General features: G+C 41.0%; 1 protein-coding gene across 10 annotated transcripts in view; it reads right to left on the bottom strand.

Moving 5' to 3' along the window:
- Positions 1–5,656: 5,656 nt before the first annotated feature.
- AGFG1 (ArfGAP with FG repeats 1) overlaps positions 5,657–17,620 on the bottom strand; it is a 150,471-nt gene continuing 138,507 nt past the window's right edge. For 8 of the 10 annotated variants that reach the window (XM_073625683.1, XM_073625676.1, XM_073625675.1 and 5 more), the window contains 4 exons: positions 17,049–17,105; positions 9,845–10,012; positions 9,619–9,710; positions 5,657–6,434 (listed from right to left, as the gene is read on the bottom strand). In XM_073625683.1, the coding sequence (XP_073481784.1) occupies positions 6,375–6,434; positions 9,619–9,710; positions 9,845–10,012; positions 17,049–17,105 (377 nt within the window). In that variant the 3' untranslated portion in view covers positions 5,657–6,374. The remainder of the gene's footprint in view (positions 6,435–9,618; positions 9,711–9,844; positions 10,013–17,048; positions 17,106–17,620) is intronic. The other 2 variants (XM_073625679.1, XM_073625677.1) reach the window with 1 other exon arrangement.

Genomic DNA, 17,620 nt, shown 5'->3' with positions numbered 1-17,620 from the left:
ATACACATCCCATAATATCCAAGGCAGACACAATAGAACATTGGAATACAGCCACACCCCAAACGCCAGCGACCATCATGGCCTCCTTAATAATGTCCTTTTGCATTACATAACAGAATATCTTCCTAAATGCTTGTAGCTCCCTCAAATGCCAGGGCCCATAGTGGGTAGGTAAGAGGCTAGCATTTAGTCCCCTCCAAAAGCCTCTGTCCCAGGTGAGTCTGTCACATCATTAAGATTGAGTCTCAGGCTGCTTCTTGGTGTTTTCCTTTTTTTTTTTTTTTTTTTTTACTTTTATATAACACAGGGAATGCAACGAGAAGTGTAAGGCTTTCACTTATAGCTGGTTTAGCGTAAAGGCCAAATATTGCTGCAGTGGAGAGATCGCACTATTGGAATCCTTGATGTAAAAGGCAAGTAGGTGAATCAAACTTAGTGTCCATTCATTATTCAAAGATGTGGTTTGAGTGGACTGACCCTTTAAGGTGTATGTAAAAACGAAGTCTAATTTGTTCCATTTTGGTCTGCTAACTACAACATTTAAGTGTTAAAATTTGGCAAATCCAAAATTACCTGTGGATTTTTGCCAGGAACCTTGTTGAGTTAATAACTTCATTGTCTGTGCAAAAGGAGGGCTTTATGGAGATGAGGAGAGGTCTCTCTGTTCATTGTAATCAAGGCAGGGCCAACACCATGTGCTTAGAAAGGCAGCACTGTGTTGTCATGTCAGAGGATACTAGGAACATACAAGAATTCTAGAACATTAACAGTTATATTTCTATGTACATGCACGTTTAAGGGGATTAAAACATATGGGGGGGGGTGCATGTATTCTAGAAATGTACTAAATTTTTTTTTTTTATTTTGCCTTGATCTATATTTTAAGTAGATTGGACAACATAATGTAACAGACTAACTTTACGCAAAGAAGAATTCTGGATAAGGGATGTCAAATATACAACATAAATAACTTGCCAAAATGTGTTCTTGTTTTTTTCAGTTTACAGGTGTATGCTGCCTTATGTTGTAGCCAGTGGTGGCTCATTATTTTTATACATGACTTAATGTTTGGTTTACCATAGTGATATACATAGGATGTCACAAAACCTTGATATACTGAATGTTTATATTCTTATTACAGATTGTGCCTACCATTAAAATTGTTCTGTCTTTTCTACATTTATCAAGTACCATACAGGCTTTTGGGGAATCACTTAAAGTAATCTTGTCATGTAAGACATATGTTGCCTGGCTGTTGATCTTCTGGCTTTTATATATTTAATCATTGCCTCAGTACAAGTATGCAGATAATGAAAACTCTTGTTACCGGTCAGTGGTAGTACATACTGAAGCAAGAGGGTGAATGGTACCGTTCAAAACCTCTCTTATCCTTAGATTGGAGCTTCTTCAAGGCTGCAGTCACACCTGAGCATTTCAATGTCACATATTTTTACCGCAATTTTGTTCAAGTCACAAATGTAAAAGGCAGAAAAACACCTTTAATCTGCCCCAAAGAAGCTCATGTTCTTTTTTGAGTTTAGGGCGTTTTGCTTCAGGTGACAAAACACTCAGATGTGAACAGGTGCCATTAAAATTAATAGGATTTTGCATGTTGGGCGTTTTTCAGGCATTTTACGAGCTGAAACCGCTCAGGTGTGAATGCGGCCTAAAGCTGAGCAATGGCCCCGCATTAAAATAAATATCTGTTGCAGCACTCCATTAAAAGTGCATTTGCACTCCCTTTTCTCTTAGTGCCTCAGAAACCTATTGAGTCTGGCAGGAAAGTCCATCTAATGCAGCTTCCTGTGATGGTTTGGCAAAAATGCTGCACTGCTCCTGTGCAGAGTTGCTACTCTCATGTCTCAAGCTTAACAATCAGCACCTTACCACATCTAGTCCTTCTCTCTGCTGTCTGCATTGACAGCACTGCCTCTGTGGCTGACCCCCTCCCACTATGATCTGCAGTTTCTGAGAGGGGTCTGTGAGAATAATGAAGACGATTTGGGCTCAGATGGGGAAAGTAAAGGAGGTTTTTTTTTTTTTTTTTTTGTTTAGGTTATGAGGCTTGCATATTTTATAGCAACTGGATATGGGACTTTAGATTTTTCTGTAAGAGCCTTTCAATATAGCAAATTAGGGATATCATTGGTGTATTCTGTGTGGTCTCTAACTACAAATAGTGAAAACAACATAGATCAGCTTGATATCAACATTGATTCCTCTTTACTGTAAAACATATATCTGAAATGTAATGTTAAGAAAAAATATATATATTTTTGTAGAGTTAAAGCAGCAGTAAACTGCATCCAAAAAAAAAAAAGTCATAATTTGCCAGTATGCATCATATACTAACACAATATGAGTGACTTAACTGAAAACGAAGCCCCCTGGCCGCGATTCAAATCACCTAGGTGCGATTAAAGCCTAATCAAGGAGAAACCATTGTCTGACTGACACAGATTCAAATTACCTAGGTGTGAATGGAGCCTAAATGAGGAAAAAACATTGTCCGATTGACACCCAGGTTGGTTGTGTGTCCAGAATCCTTGGCATTTTGTTATCACTGATAAAACCTCCTGGTCAGTATAAGATGAAAAGAAGGGTCACCATAGGCTCAGCACTTTTTCCAAGTCAGGTAAATGTTTCAGAGGTTCTTTTACCATCATTTACAAAGTAAATCATCCCTTCTTGCATGGATGGCAGTAATTCCCAGAAAGTGCTACATCATTAACACAGACATTTAGCAAGTGTTTCTAAGAGTGGAATAGTGATATGAAAAAATCATCAAACCTTGGAAACTTAGCAAAAAAAAAAAAAAAAAACTCTTTTTTTGTAAATGTACTATCATGCCAATAGATCTTGCCAATAGAGTTGTCCCAATTTTATGAAAATATCAGATAGACAGGACTAAGATCATTTGCCCCCTTAGACCACTGTGGTATTAAGGGGATCCAGGTAATAATAGGGAATGTAATCAATATGTTTTGCCTGGCAGACAAATAATCTCTTAGCATATTTGTTGAAAAAAAAATAGTCAGATATGAAAAAATAGGCTAGTGATGGCCTATTTTCATTATCAAAGACAAAATACCACCTGCCTGATAACATTGTTGAAAATATATTTATTGAATTAGGGTATGATTAGAATTGTAACAAATTTTAGTTTTGCGATAGGCTTTTTTTAGTCAGCCATATTTTAAAGCTACAATAATGTGTTTGTACACTACCACACTAATACATGCTAGCTGGAGCTTATGTGAGACAGAAATAATAGTATGCTTGTAGGCTTTTTGCGGCTCATATTTTCCCCATTAACAACTTACCATGCCTTGTTCTACACTGTGACTATGTGAAGGCAGCCTTCTTGGTTGTAGCAGGGCTATGCTTCCCTAGGTCAGACCCTCCTCCCTGATTACTGGTATAGTAATGATCAAAAAGCAACAGAAGAGGTGGAGAAAGAACATATCCACAGAATGATGTAAAAGCAGAGGGATGCTTGCGCTGCAGATCCTCATGTACAGCTTTCCCTCCAACAGACCCCCAGCCAACAATGAGCAGCTATGAGGTTTCAGGAGCAGGAGAGAGTTAGTGCAAAAACTAGATGTTTGAGGGTACGCTGAAGCACCAATTAACCTTTCTAGATATTCTCACAAAGATATCATATTCAAATGCCAAGACATTCTGATCACATGTACAAGAACTATGCTGACTTGTTTCTGATAATTAGTAAAAGCCAGGCAGTGTCAGTACAGTCTCATACCTAGGTGCTGACCTGCAGGCTCTTAGCTGTAAAAGGGAACACAGATTAATCTTTCCCCCCTCATAGGGCATCATGATGAGAAATGTTACTCCACAAAAGGGCAAAACAAGTCACCAGCCTATGGTCTCCCTGCAGCTGACCTTTTCCCCATAACTGATTTACCAAGCATTGTTCTGCACTCTGTGTGAAGGAAGCCATCCTGGTTAATATTTGAGGAGGACTAAAAGGTCCAAAAAAAAATCTTCAAAGAGGATCAATTGGTCAATTATAAACAGCTTTATTAAAGTATATTTAGTAAAAACAGAACATAAAAAAATTGCAAAAGCCTCTGACATAACAAAAAGTTAAAATGACAACGTTGCCAAAACCAGACAAGAAGCAGTTGCAGACACCCACACAAATCACACATCCACCACACACTCATCCAATCTGATGGTTGAGGCACTAGTGCAAGTGACGGCAGATAGAATATAATGTGGTTCAACCTCAGTTAGCCAGTCTATGACTTCAATGGTAATATAGGGCCAGATGTGATGTGGAGTATATGAGGAATGGATGGTTGAGTCAGCTAAAACAGAGTCAATCAGTGGTGCATTTGCATAGTGCAGCCGTAGGTACAGGTAAAGGCTGAATGGAGTCTGCGCACCGATGTACTGAATGGTAGCCAAACAGCTAACCAGGCTGCGTAAGGCTGGACTGTAAGCGGGTGGACAGGTGCAGATAGGAGCAGTATATGTGCAGTATCTTACTAGGCCGGCTACATGTGCAATCTCGCCACTCCCCACTATGCTGGAAGGCTCCTAATGCCGCATGGAGCTCTGAAGAAGCTCGTGTTCACAAGCGAAACATGTCAGCAGGGCGTTATTACCTCTGTGACGTCCAGTCCTAGACCAGACCCTGCAGACTCCCACACTCACGCTATCTACCTGTAGACCAACACAAATGAAGAGTGCTCTGGTGGACTACCTCCATGTGGATCCTATCCATGAGGCATTAGAAGCCTTCAGCATGGCTGGGGAGTGGCGAGATCGCACTGACCTATTTTGTGTATACTGTCCATAGAACACCAACTCACCCACATGTAGCTGGGCTCCTAGTAAGATACTGCACGCTCACCGCTCCTATCTGCACCTTTCCACCCGCTTACAGTCCAGCCTTACACAGCCAGATTAGCTGTTCGGTTACCATTCAGTACATCGGTGCACAGACTCCATTCAGCCTTTACCTGTACCTATAAGCTGCACTATGCAAATGCACCACTGATTGACTGTTTTAGCGGACTCAGCCATCCATCCCTCATATACTCCACATCACGTCTGGCCCTGTACTACCGTTGAAGTCAAAGACTGGCTAACTGTGGTTAAACCACATTATATTCTATCTGAAGTCACATGGACTAGTGCCTCTTTGATTCAACCATCAAAATGGATGAGTGTGTGGTGGATGTGTGATTTGTGTGGGTGTCTGCAACTGCTTCTTGTCTGGTTTTGACAACATAGTCATTTTAACTTTTTGTTATGTTGGAAGTTTTTGCAATTTTTCATGTTCTACCTTTACTTAATATACTTTAATAAAGCTGTTTGTAATCGACTGATTGATCCCCTTTGAAGATGTATTTTTGGACCTTTAGTCCTCCCTAAATATATGCTTATATATCAAGAGGATCACGCTACCATCCACCCCCTGTTATAATTATATGGGGATGATCTGACTGTATGGGGCAATGGTGCATGAGATAGAGTTTGAGGTATCGGATTCCTTATAGGATACTCTCCTCCAGCTCACTCACATACCAAAAGTACAACGCTATTTTTCAGGTACATTTTACCAGGAACTGCTTAGCGCATTTCTAGATGTTCCTCTGTGACAGATTAAAGCAAGAGAAAAAAACACAACTACACTTTTTCTATTATTTTAATATTTTTCACCTGCAAACTGTAGCAAAACATTAGCTTTATTATGCAGACATGAGTCTTCAGTATGGAGAATTTAGGCGTATAGAAATGGGCAGCTTTGACTGGGCAAAATAAAAGTTTGTGGGTTTTTTCAGTTTTAAATGAATAAAATTTATATATTTTTTTATTTAACATTTAATTTCACATCCCTTCAAGCCAAATTGCTAAAATGAAGAAAGTTTTCTCTTAAGTAACAAAGCGGATATTTAACACCGCTCGGTTTCTTCACTCCCACATAGCATAAAGTGTTATGAGTTAGAAATACTGATATGAACAATTATCTAGACCCTAAGAAAAAATATATGTACAGTACTGCAGCTTAATGAATATGGAATCTGCAATAACTTACCAAATTTAATATACATGATACGCCCTTCAGTTAACCCTTTGGTTGACCATTGAGCTGCTAACAGAGTGCTCTGCAATATTTTGCCAACAAGCCCCTGGACAGCCAAAGGGCTGAACGAGAAATAAAAGGCTTTCCAATTGCACATTTTACCTTGTTTTTTTCCTTTTCTTGTTTAAATAGAAAAAAAATATAATTGCAGGCTCTGAAAGAACTCCCTGTGTTTAAAGCTTACGCTGGTTAAACAAGACAAACAGTGCAAGAGGCAGTACATGTATGGTGATGCTTGGTAAGCTCCTGTGTGAGTCTAAGGCTATAAGAAAGGATTGGTTGATGAACTTCCTGCTGGAAACTGTCCCGTAGGTCCACCGGCCTGCAGACAGAATAGAAGAACTGTGAGTTATAACAATTATACAGTACCATGTACAGAATATCTGTGATAATAAACCAACATACAAGAAAAAGACAGTAATAGCATACAGAACTTTGCAATAAAGTGAAACTTTAGTCAGAAATGTAAATCCTGCTAGATCACCTCAGGCTGGCCCCTTTTGCAAGTATAACTATAGCTATAAACATCAATAAGTGCCTATACTGTTTAAAATTCAGCAATACACTGTCTCACCCTGCTCTACACATGCTCAGTTGCTTTTCATTTTTAGGCACTGCCGAGTTTGTAGTGGCTGATCTCCCGACAGCCTTAACCATTTCAGCCCCGGAAGGTTAAGGCTGACAATTGCGTGGTCGTGCGACACTGAACACAATTAAAATGGATGTATTTTTTTCCCCACTAATAGAGCTTTCTTTTGGTGGTATTTGATCACCCCTGCGGTTTTTTGTTTTTGCGCTATACACACACAAAAAAAAAAAAAAAAGACCGACAATTTTGTAAAAAAAAAAAAAAATATTTTTTTTACTTTCTGCTATAAAACACATTCAATAAAAAAAGTAAAAAATCCAATTTCTTCATCAATTTAGGCCAATATGTATTTTGTTACATATTTTTGGTAAAAAAAATCCCAATAAGTGTATATTGATTGGTTTGCGCAAAAAAGTTATCACGTCCACAAACTATGGGATATTTTTATGGCATTTTTATTTAGATATTTTTACTAGTAATGGCGGTGATCAGCAATTTGTAGTGGGACCGTGACATTGCAGCGGACAAATCGGACACCTGACACTCTTTTGGGGACCAGTGCTAAAAATATGCACTATTACTGTACTAATGACACTGGCAAGAAAGGGGTTAACGTCAGGGGTGATCAAAGGGTTAAATGTGTCCCTAGGGGCTGCTTGCTAACTGTGTGGGGGGTGCTCTAACTGGGGGAAGACAGAAATCCATGTTCCTGCTTAGCAGGAACTCAAGATCTATCTTCTCCCGTCAGAACGGCGATCTGCGGAAATAGGCAGACTGCTGTTCTGTCTCTCATGGGAACGATAGTGGGTGGCCGGCGGACATAGGGTCCCCCGGACACGCTGATTGGCTCCCCCTCTGTCCAATCAGCCCACGATTGCACTTCCAGCAGCGGCGCATGTGCGCCCCCTAATGGCTATTGGTCAAATTTACATACTGGCACATGATTTCGCACGATAGAGCCGACTGCCGCAGTACATTATACGTTAGGCGGTCGGCAAGTGGTTAAAGCAGAACACCTTCATATCCTTTAGAGCCAAGGAAGCGGTTTCTGTTAGATCTGCAACTGCCATGGTGCTGCACATGTGATCAGTTATGACACCAGCCATTTGATGGTTTGACAGTTATCAATCCTGGCATTCCAGGAATGTGTCTTTTTTGAAACCGTTAAATTGTTGGTTTTAGTTCCGCTTTATGATTCACTGCTGTTCAGGGGCTCTGGGCTACAGCAAAATAGCAGTCTCCGGCAAGAAGACGCAGGAGCAACGCTGGAGGCAATATACAGCACACACTAATGTTGGTAGCATAATTATTAATGTGGAATGTATATTCATTGCTAAAGAACATTGGAGAAGATTTACTAAAACTGGAGCACACAGAATCTGGTGCAGCTGTGCATGCATAGTAACCAATCAACTTCTAAAGTCAGCTCGTTCAACTTTGACAATAAAACCAGGAAGCCGACTGGTTACTATGCACAGCTGCACCAGATTCTGTGTGCTCCAGGTTTAGTAAATTACCCCCATTATTTTTTATCAAGTTGTTATGGGTAAAGTTCCACTTCATGTACACATGGTTCGCACTACAAGTAGGAAGCTTTCAGTTCTAAAAACCTCTTAAACTGTACATTAGTGACCAATTATTTATATTCATTGGTACTTAAAAGAAGAAGTTTATGGTATGCTTGGAGTGGATAGCAATGACAGTCAGTCACCGCTCTCTGCTCTGTAACCAACTAAAAAAATACAGGTAAAAACAAACAAAAAACAAAACAAAGTGGAGTTCCCTTCCATAAATGCATTTTTATTGACTTGAACGTGCCTCAACTTGTTAGAAAATTTCCCTTTGCTAAGAAATCTCACTTTCTTAGCACAGCCTCCTCCCTCCTTGGCCGTCATAGCCCTCTTGTCTTATAGGAGTGCCTAATTATTCTCTGTGCTGGGCAAAATTCTCTGCAACTCCCCCCAAGTTCTTTTGCACAAAACCTTTTTTTACGTGGCAGCTATAAAAAAAAAAAATCTCCCCTGGTTCAGCAGGAACTGGCAGAGCTTTGAACCGTTAATGGGCAGGCTGAATGTACGAAGTTTATCGATGGATCAACTTGGGTACAACCACCCTGCCGAATTCTCTTAGGATTATCGTTAGCGCCATCTATAGCCACTAGTGATAATCACGGCCTTCTCCTGGCAAGGGCGGCTTCCCCCATGTCAAAAGCAGACAACTGCTAGCAAGAGGGATTCCCTCAGCACAGTCTGTGTTGTTGGGGGAATTGTGCAAATTTCTTTCCTGCAACCTACAGGAAAGAAACTTGCACCGTATACGGCTGAGCATAGTGATTTACTGGTGTTTTTATTTGAGAGTTTTTGAGGATTTTCAGTGTATTACAAGTTTTTTACAGCTTCAGGCATTTTTTTGTTTGGCCAATAGAAAGCACTAGGGGAAGTCACACGTTGTTAAGGTGATTCTATTGAAGTCTATGGGGCCAAAAACGGTTGTAATCTGCCAAAAAGAAGCTCAAGTACTTTGAAAGCGACAGGCATTATTCTGCAGGAAACAAAACGTTCATTTGTGAAGAGTGGCCATTGAAATGAATGGGATTTAGCTAGTTGAGTGTTTTCAAGCTACAAGATTCAAGCAGAAAATCGCTCAGGTGTGAACGGGGCCTAAAAGAGAATACTATAGGGTGTCTCACTTGAGAAAGTTGCTCTAAGTCTGCCATACAAGAGCCCATACAAGAGCCCATCCAAGATGGTGGCACATGGCAGCAGTCTCAGGGCTTTTGCATGTTTACATAAGGAAGGCTCTTAAAAGTAATGAACATTCATAAAAACTGTGAAATGCACATATAATCTCAAAAGGTATGACAACAGGGTCTCTTTAAATTGCAATTCTTACTCCCCAATAATAACAAATAACTCACCATAAAAGGATTGCTAGAGACTGCAGGAGCTGCAACCTGCCCGAACGGAGTAACCACTGACTTTGCTGGAGCAAACACACCAAAACCAGCTCCTTCACAAAAGAAAAAAATGCTATCAGTAAAAAGCGGTGCCCAAGATTTTCCTGTATACCAACATAGATCATGTCAAACATTTACAATTACATTGCACATGAATATAGCACAACTGAATGTGGAGGACCTTTACCTTGTATATTACCATTGGGTTGCTGGGAGAAAGCAGTCTGTTGGGGAAAGGCTGTCTGGGCAGGGAATGCGGGCTGATGGAAAGAGCCACTGAAGCTGGTCGGAAGACTATAAGATGCTGATGTCCCGAAGCCCGCGGGCATGCTTAGAGAGGCTGTACCAAAAGAAGCTGTGCCAGGTGAGGCCCAAGAGGGAAGAGAAATGATAAGATATACAAAAGTACATACTGTTCCACCTCTATTACTCCTTATTTATACCTAAAACCTCCACAACAAACTTTAATAGTTCTCCAATGAAAAGAAGTAATTCCAAGGAACAGAAATCCTCAATCACTTAAGGAGAAGCATAACTTGTCTTTTACAAAAATAAAAGTCAGCAGCTACAATTCCTTTAGTTGCTAACATTTAAGAAAGAAATACTTACCAGTCCAGTCCATTAGGTCCAGCGCTGTCTGACTTAATACTCTTTACATTCCTGTGCTGCCATCTTTGATTTGAGAGCTGGCTGTCACTTCCTGATGATTCACAGCTGACCCCCACTGCGCATGTGTGAGATCAGCCAGCTGGGGATGACTGGTCCTGTAGCCTCCTGGAATGTGTGGCATTATCCCAGAAACACCTGTCAGTTTTTATTGCTGTATGTGGCCTGGTTAGGGAGATTCACTCTCTCTTTGTCCTGTTTACCGCTATCATCAAAACTGAAAGTAAAAGAAAAAAAAATACCAAATTTTGGGTTGTCCCCAGAGCAATAATAGAGGGGAAATCTTCCAAAGGGGACACAAACTTTTGAGGATTTCTTCTCACTTCCTGTTGTGGCAATGGGCAGGAAGTGAAATCTCCCCTATAAGAGACTGATGGCGCAAAAAACAAAACAAAACAAAATAGAAAACGGACAGGGGTTCTAACCCTTCCTCAATCTATCCAAAATGAAAAAAAGCCTTGCCTTTAGAACCACTTTAAGGAAGAAAAAAAAGTTTGTAAAAAGAAATTGGGATTTTTGTATTTACCGAAAAATCTATTTCTTCGAGTTCATTGAGGAACACAAGAAATCAGAGACTCTTGAGTTTTTCTGCCTGCTGCAGAACGCTTTGGAAGCTGTGAAGCAAATAAAATAAAATAAAAAAAAAAACATCTTGTGACCAACCCAGTATAACCCTTCCTACTCCCAACTTGCCCCAGTTTTGTGTAAATACCGAGATGTATGGGACCCATGTCCCCCAATTACCTCAAAGAAATAGATTTGTAAAGCGCAAGATTGCCATTTTCTTTTTCGTTCACTGAGGGACACAGGAATTCAGAGACTGTTGGGATTTCTGAATGCAATCCAACTAAGGTGGTGGACACCACCAGCAAAACACTAACAGGCCCACAAAAAAAAAAAAAGATATGGGGCTGCCTGCACCTAAAGGATGCCTAAAGGACCTTAAACCCTGGTTCACACTGAGGGCAGGTTTGAAATTGTGCGAGTTCAGCTGAACTCGCATGATTTCAAACTGCCATTTCAGTCCGACTTCGGTGGAGATTTGAGAGACATCTGTGTGTGTTCATTGAAAGCGCCCCCGAGTCACCAAAAGTAGTGCAGGAACTACTTTTGGGAATCGATGTGGTGCCGCAAAGTCGGCATCGCAGAGATTCGGATGGTGCTGTTACAGGCAATAGGCTCTGATTTGGCATGCAATTTGACATGTCAAATCGGCCCGATGAGAACAGGGGCTCAATCTTAAAATGGTTGTAAATCCCTGACATGAAAAATTAAGAAATCATGTCCTTCTATAGTGTTGTACATGCCTCCAGAGCAGAGTGTGATTTCTGTCTGCTGTCTACTTCCTCTGCTATCTGCACGGGTCACCGCTGACAGGTTTTCCTGCCTACAAGAGATAGGACCTCCCTTTCTTTATAGTGATTTGGAGTTTCCTCGCTCAAGGAGAGCAGCATTGCTAAAAACATTATTACGTATCGGAGTGAGCGCTGAGGTTTTATTGTTTTTGGGTGACTTCTGGACTGAAGTGTCTGAGTCTGGGGGTGGAAAGTTAGAAGCTACTCTTGAGGAAGAAAAACTCTTACTTGCGTTGTCTTGGATAAGACCCAGATATTCCAAGAGATGAGTCCGTTTCAGTGCCGACTGGTAAAGGTGCAGGATCCAAGATTGGGTGGATGCCCCCTTTTTGTACAGGATAGGTAAATAGGTCAGAGTAAAACCTCTGGCACATCCTGCCACAGGTAACAGGACGATGACCCCATGGTCCGGAAGACCTATGAGGGCTGCATGGAGATCTGCTATTCTTTGTGGTGACAATGAAAAGATGGAGTTTATGAATCGAGGAGGGGTCCGAGAGTTAAACTATAACTTGCAGTCCGTGTAAGCTATGTCTAGCATCCAAGGCATCCGAGGAGCTAGTTGTCCAGGTGTCTGCATATGCTAATGAATGCCTTCCCACTTTGGAAAATGGGGACGCCCTCTCATGTAACAAAAAGAGCTTTACCTGACCTTAGGAGGAGGAATGAACTCTTGTCAAATCCAACAGGTAGGGCCTCTTAAGCTATTATGAAGGGAATGCTAATCCGCATAGCTGTGTGTAGAGATCGCCTCAAGCAGCTTATACACGATTCTTTATTAAAGAAAAAGTCATCTTGATTGAAAAAAATAAATAAAAAAATCTAGGTAAAAAGGTTAGGATTTTCTCAGCAGAACAGAGAAAGATCTTGCAAACAATTCTGCAATGTTGGGAGTAGGAGGGGTTATACCAAAATGGCCACACATTTGTTTATCTGTGTCCAAAGGCTTTGTCAGACAGCGGTATAACGGCACATTCTCTAAAATCCTGTGCTCCTCAATGAACAAACAAGAAAATAGCTTTACTTTTTTAAAGTGTCACTATACAAAACGACATAATTTATTAAGAATCACAAGAAAAAGTGAAGGTCTAGAAATGATCACAGAAAGTTACTATAGGCGTATCTAAACTTAAAAACAAAAATGTTATATACGCTCATTGGTCCTTAGATGCTGTGGCTGCATTTGTTCCCTTTTTTCAGGATTTTTTTTCTTGATTTTTGTGATAATGCTCACTGTATCTACAAAGACAGCTGTGATCATCACAAGGCTGTGCTCTTGATTTTATTGACTACGAAACACTTCTCTAATCCTTATCCCAATTACACAGTTAAAGTGGAGCTCCACCCCTCAGCTGCCACATTTGGTACCTTTTGGATGGGGAGGGGGGAGCGGGTACCTGGTTTTGACAGATAACCGCTCCCACTCCCAGCTGAGTTCTGCCCCTCCCCCCCCCCCCCCCCGCAGCTGGCCCATTCAGAGAATGCAGCACGATTCGCACATGCCCATTAGGTGGTTTCCCTTAGCCGAGATGGCGGCGCCGGGACCGGAGAGCCGATTTAAGAATGGGCTCGGGTGAGGACACCTCTGGATGCTAGGACAAGTAAGTGCCCTAATAGTAAAAGTCAGCAGCTACAGTATTTGTAGCTGGTGAGTTAATTCTTGAGGGGGAATTAAAATTCTTTAAGCATTTGTATTTCACAGAAAGTAGCTGGGAAACCTGATAAGATTATTTGATATAGCAGCTCAGTGCACAAGGACAGTGAAAATCTGGCAGGACATACCATTTTTCTGTACTTGCAGAAATTGTTCACAAAAAAAAAAAGCTGCAATGGAGCCACCCCATCTAAAGAATGGTAAGCTAATTTTTTTTTTGGGGGGGGGGGGGGGGGGGGGGTTGGAGTTAAGACATCCTTTACAATAAAACTGTTGCTGTGAAAAAAGATTTTCAAACCTACAGTGGGGACAGAAAGTATTCAGACCCCCTTAAATTTTTCACTCTTTGTTATATTGCAGCCATTTGCTAAAATCATTGAAGTTCATTTTTTTCCTCATTAATGTACACACAGCGCCCCAGATTGACAGATAAACAGAGAATTGGTGACATTTTTGCAGATTTATTAAAAAAGATAAACTGAAATATCACATGGTCCTAAGTATTCGGACCCTTTGCTCAGTATTTAGTAGAAGCACCCTTTTGATCTAATACAGCCATGAGTCTTTTTGGGAAAGATGCAACAAGTTTCCCACACCTGGATTTGGGGATCCTCTGCCGTTCCTCCTTGCAGATCCTCTCCAGTTCTGTCAGGTTGGATGGTAAATGTTGGTGGACAGACATTTTTAGGTCACTCCTGAGATGCTCAATTGGGTTTAAAGTGGATGTAAACCCAATGTCATCCTTTCTAAACTACTGCCATAGGGGTTATCTATAAGGACATACATGCCTCCTGCATGTATCTTTACCTGTCAAATGTCTCCCCTCTGTCTGTTATTAGACACCAAAAACTGTAGATTCTGTGGGTGAGTCTGTTGTCTGGAGCTCGGTGGGTGGAGTCGTGATGTCAGTAGACTCCCCGCCCACCTCTACACTCCCCTTGTCAATATGCATTTTTTCCTGTTTATTTTTAACACTGAACTTCTGCTGAACTTCTGCTATGATCTCTAACATCCAGTGAAAAGACAGGAAAGTAACCACATGACTTCAGCATGCCAAATCATGCTGAGGTGTGGAACAGCCAATCCTTGCAGAGCTGCTGAAGAAAGGAGTGGGGGAGGGAATTTAAAAAAGAATGCATGTCTTAGGCTGTCACTCACAACAAGGGGGAGTATTTGACAAAGTTTTTCTTAGTTTGTCAAGATTTTTCTCACTGAACAATAAAAGAGGATTGCTCAGAGATGGATTAACTCTGTGTGGCAAGGCTGGGCTCAAATGACAGGAAATCTTATACTCTACAGTATGATATATAAAAAAAAAAAAATAATAATTTCGGGTATACATCCACTTTAAGTCAGGGCTCTGGCCGGGCCATTCAAGAACAGTCACGAAGTTGTTGTGAAGACATTCCTTCGCTATTTTAGCTGTGTGCTTAGGATCATTGTCTTATTGGAAGGTAAACCTTCGGCCCAGTCTGAACTCCTGAGCACTCTGGAGAAGGTTTTCGTCCAGGATATCCCTGTACTTGGCCGCATTCATCTTTCCCTCAATTGCAACCAGTCGTCCTGTCCCTGCAGCTGAAAAACACCCCCACAGCATGATGCTGCCACCACCATGCTTCACTGTTGGGACTGTATTGAACAGGTGATGAGCAGTGCCTGGTTTTCTCCACACATACCGCCTAGAATTAAGGCCGAAAAGTTCTATCTTGGTCTCATCAGACCAAAGAATCTTATTTCTCATCATCTTGGAGTCCTTCAGTTGTTTTTTAGCAAACTCCATGCGGGCTTTCATGTGTCTTGCACTGAGGAGAGGCTTCCGTCGGGCCACTCTGCCATAAAGCCCCAACTGGTGGAGGGCTGCAGTGATGGTTGACTATCTACAACTTTCTCCCATCTCCCGACTGCATCTCTGGAGCTCAGCCACAGTGATCTTTGGGTTCTTCTTTACCCCTCTCACCAAGGCTCTTCTTCCCCGATAGCTCAGTGTGGCCGGATGGCCAGCTCTAGGAAGGGTTCTGGTCGTCCCAAACGTCTTCCATTTAAGGATTATGGAGCACACTGTGCTCTTAGGAACCTTAAGTGCAGCCGAAATTTTTTGGTAACCTTGGCCAGATCTGTGCCTTGCCACAATTCTGTCTCTGAGCTCTTCAGGCAGTTCCTTTGACCTCATGATTCTCATTTGCTCTGACATGCACTGTGAGCTGTAAGGTCTTATATAGACAGGTGTGTGGCTTTCTTAATCAAGTCCAATCAGTATAATCAAACACAGCTGGACTCAAATGAAGGTGTAGAACCATCTCAAGGATGATCAGAAGAAATGGACAGCACCTGGGTTAAATATATGAGTGTCACAGCAAAGGGTCTGAATACTTAGGACCATGTGATATTTCAGTTTTTCTTTTTTAATAAATTTGCAAAAAATGTCAACAATTCTCTGTTTTTCTGTCAATATGGGGTGCTATGTGTACATTAATGAGGAAAAAATGAACTTAAATGATTTTAGCAAATGGCTGCAATATAACAGAGTGAAAAATTTGAGGGGGTCTGAATACTTTCTGTCCCCACTGTACATCTGCCTACTTGTCCTATAATCTAATGGTTCATTGTCATTTTGCTACCTGACATTGGAGATACCTTCGCTGTATATAAAATTACACATTTCCCAGTTTACCTTTTCAAGATATGAAATAATTCACAAGAGGGTTTTACTTGGAATGCACTAAGTCAGTGGACCAAAAGTTCAATATGGGTTCATTTCCATTTCTCAGAATTGGATCTAAATTGGCTTACATGAACCAGAAATCATAAAAATGTTTTTTCAATGCAAATGAAGAGTCAGATTTATACCTATTACGTGATTGTATGCTATGTTGAGATTGTATGATTTCTCTGTAAATGTATTCCATTATTTTTGGACTTTTCTGGGTTAACAGCTTTTTTTTTTTTAATGCGAGAATTGATATTTAGACTGTGTTTTATTATTACATTTTAAGGCTGCAGATATGGGTATTGTCACCTGGTTGGCTGTGAAGGTTAGGCAGGCCCATACTGTAAATTACGCAATTTTTTTCTTTTAACCACGGGCTGAAGGAAAGAAAATTGCTTGATTCCATCACACTCTGTGTTGATGGAGGAATCACTCCTGCTGCACTATTGTATTCTGACAGCGAGAGGTTTCCCAGCTGTCAGAACAAAATGATCACTGCTGGCAACTAAAGCTGTAGGCAATTCTCAAGTGGAAAAAAAACAGGCTGGTGGTACTGAAGTCGATCGTTGGATAGATTTCAGTACAACCAGCCTGCCCATAGATCAAGGGTCTCAAACTGGCGGCCCTCCAGCTGTTGTGAAACTACAAGTCCCATCATGCCTCTGCCTGTAGGAGTCATGCTTGTAACTGTCAGCCTTGCAATGCCTCATGGGACTTGTAGTTTCCCAACAGCTGGAGGGCCGCCAGTTTGAGACTCCTGCCATAGATGAATCAAAATTTGTCCGGTTCCTTCTGAATCTCAGTCTGTCTAAGGCAGGCTTTAAATAAAGTGATTTAACAAATAGTTTTTTTTTTTTGTTTGGGTTATAATGGTCCTTTAAACTTTTTATAGTGCATTCTAATAAGAGAACAATGGGCATGCCGACAGTTAGATAAGAAATGGTAGATCCACACGAAATGAGGACAAACCCGCAGCACTGAAATCTAAGTAAGCACATGCAACTATCACCTGAGTGTGGATTCTGGTTTGTGTAGGTGAACACTGGGAATGTCCTTGGAAAGAAAACTGAAACGGCATATGATGGTATTAATAACCTCCCCTGTATACCAATACATGCACATTCTATTGGTTAATGAGGACCTGTCATTTATTTCATTTTCTGTACACAGTAATTAAGGGGTCTATTTATCAATGTTTTCACCCCCAGATTAGCACATTTTCCATTTGAATTCTATATTGTGTGAATCCTGGATAAAAACATTGATAAATAAAAAGGCTTGGTTCACAATACTGCAATATGATTTTTGATGCAATTTGCAGTGCAACTTTGATGCAAGTTTAGTTGCATTTTGGATGTTCTGTAGGGCCAAATAACACTGTAAATCACACCAAAGTAGCATAGGACCCTTTTCCCAAATGACATCACAGCTGCGCTGCACTGATGTGAACAGGCACCATTGGAAGCAATGTTATTTCCGTTGTCATGCGATTCAGTGTGATCCAAGTCACATCTGAAATTGTGTCAGTGTGAACCAGGCCTAAGAGTTTACCAAGAAGTTTTCCTTCAATAAATCCTTGTA

This window comes from Aquarana catesbeiana, linkage group LG04 (assembly GCF_042186555.1).
Source record: "Aquarana catesbeiana isolate 2022-GZ linkage group LG04, ASM4218655v1, whole genome shotgun sequence".
Lineage (NCBI taxonomy): Eukaryota > Metazoa > Chordata > Amphibia > Anura > Ranidae > Aquarana > Aquarana catesbeiana.
The sequence above is the reverse complement of the archived record's forward strand: the minus strand, read 5'-3'. Positions and strand labels throughout refer to the sequence as shown.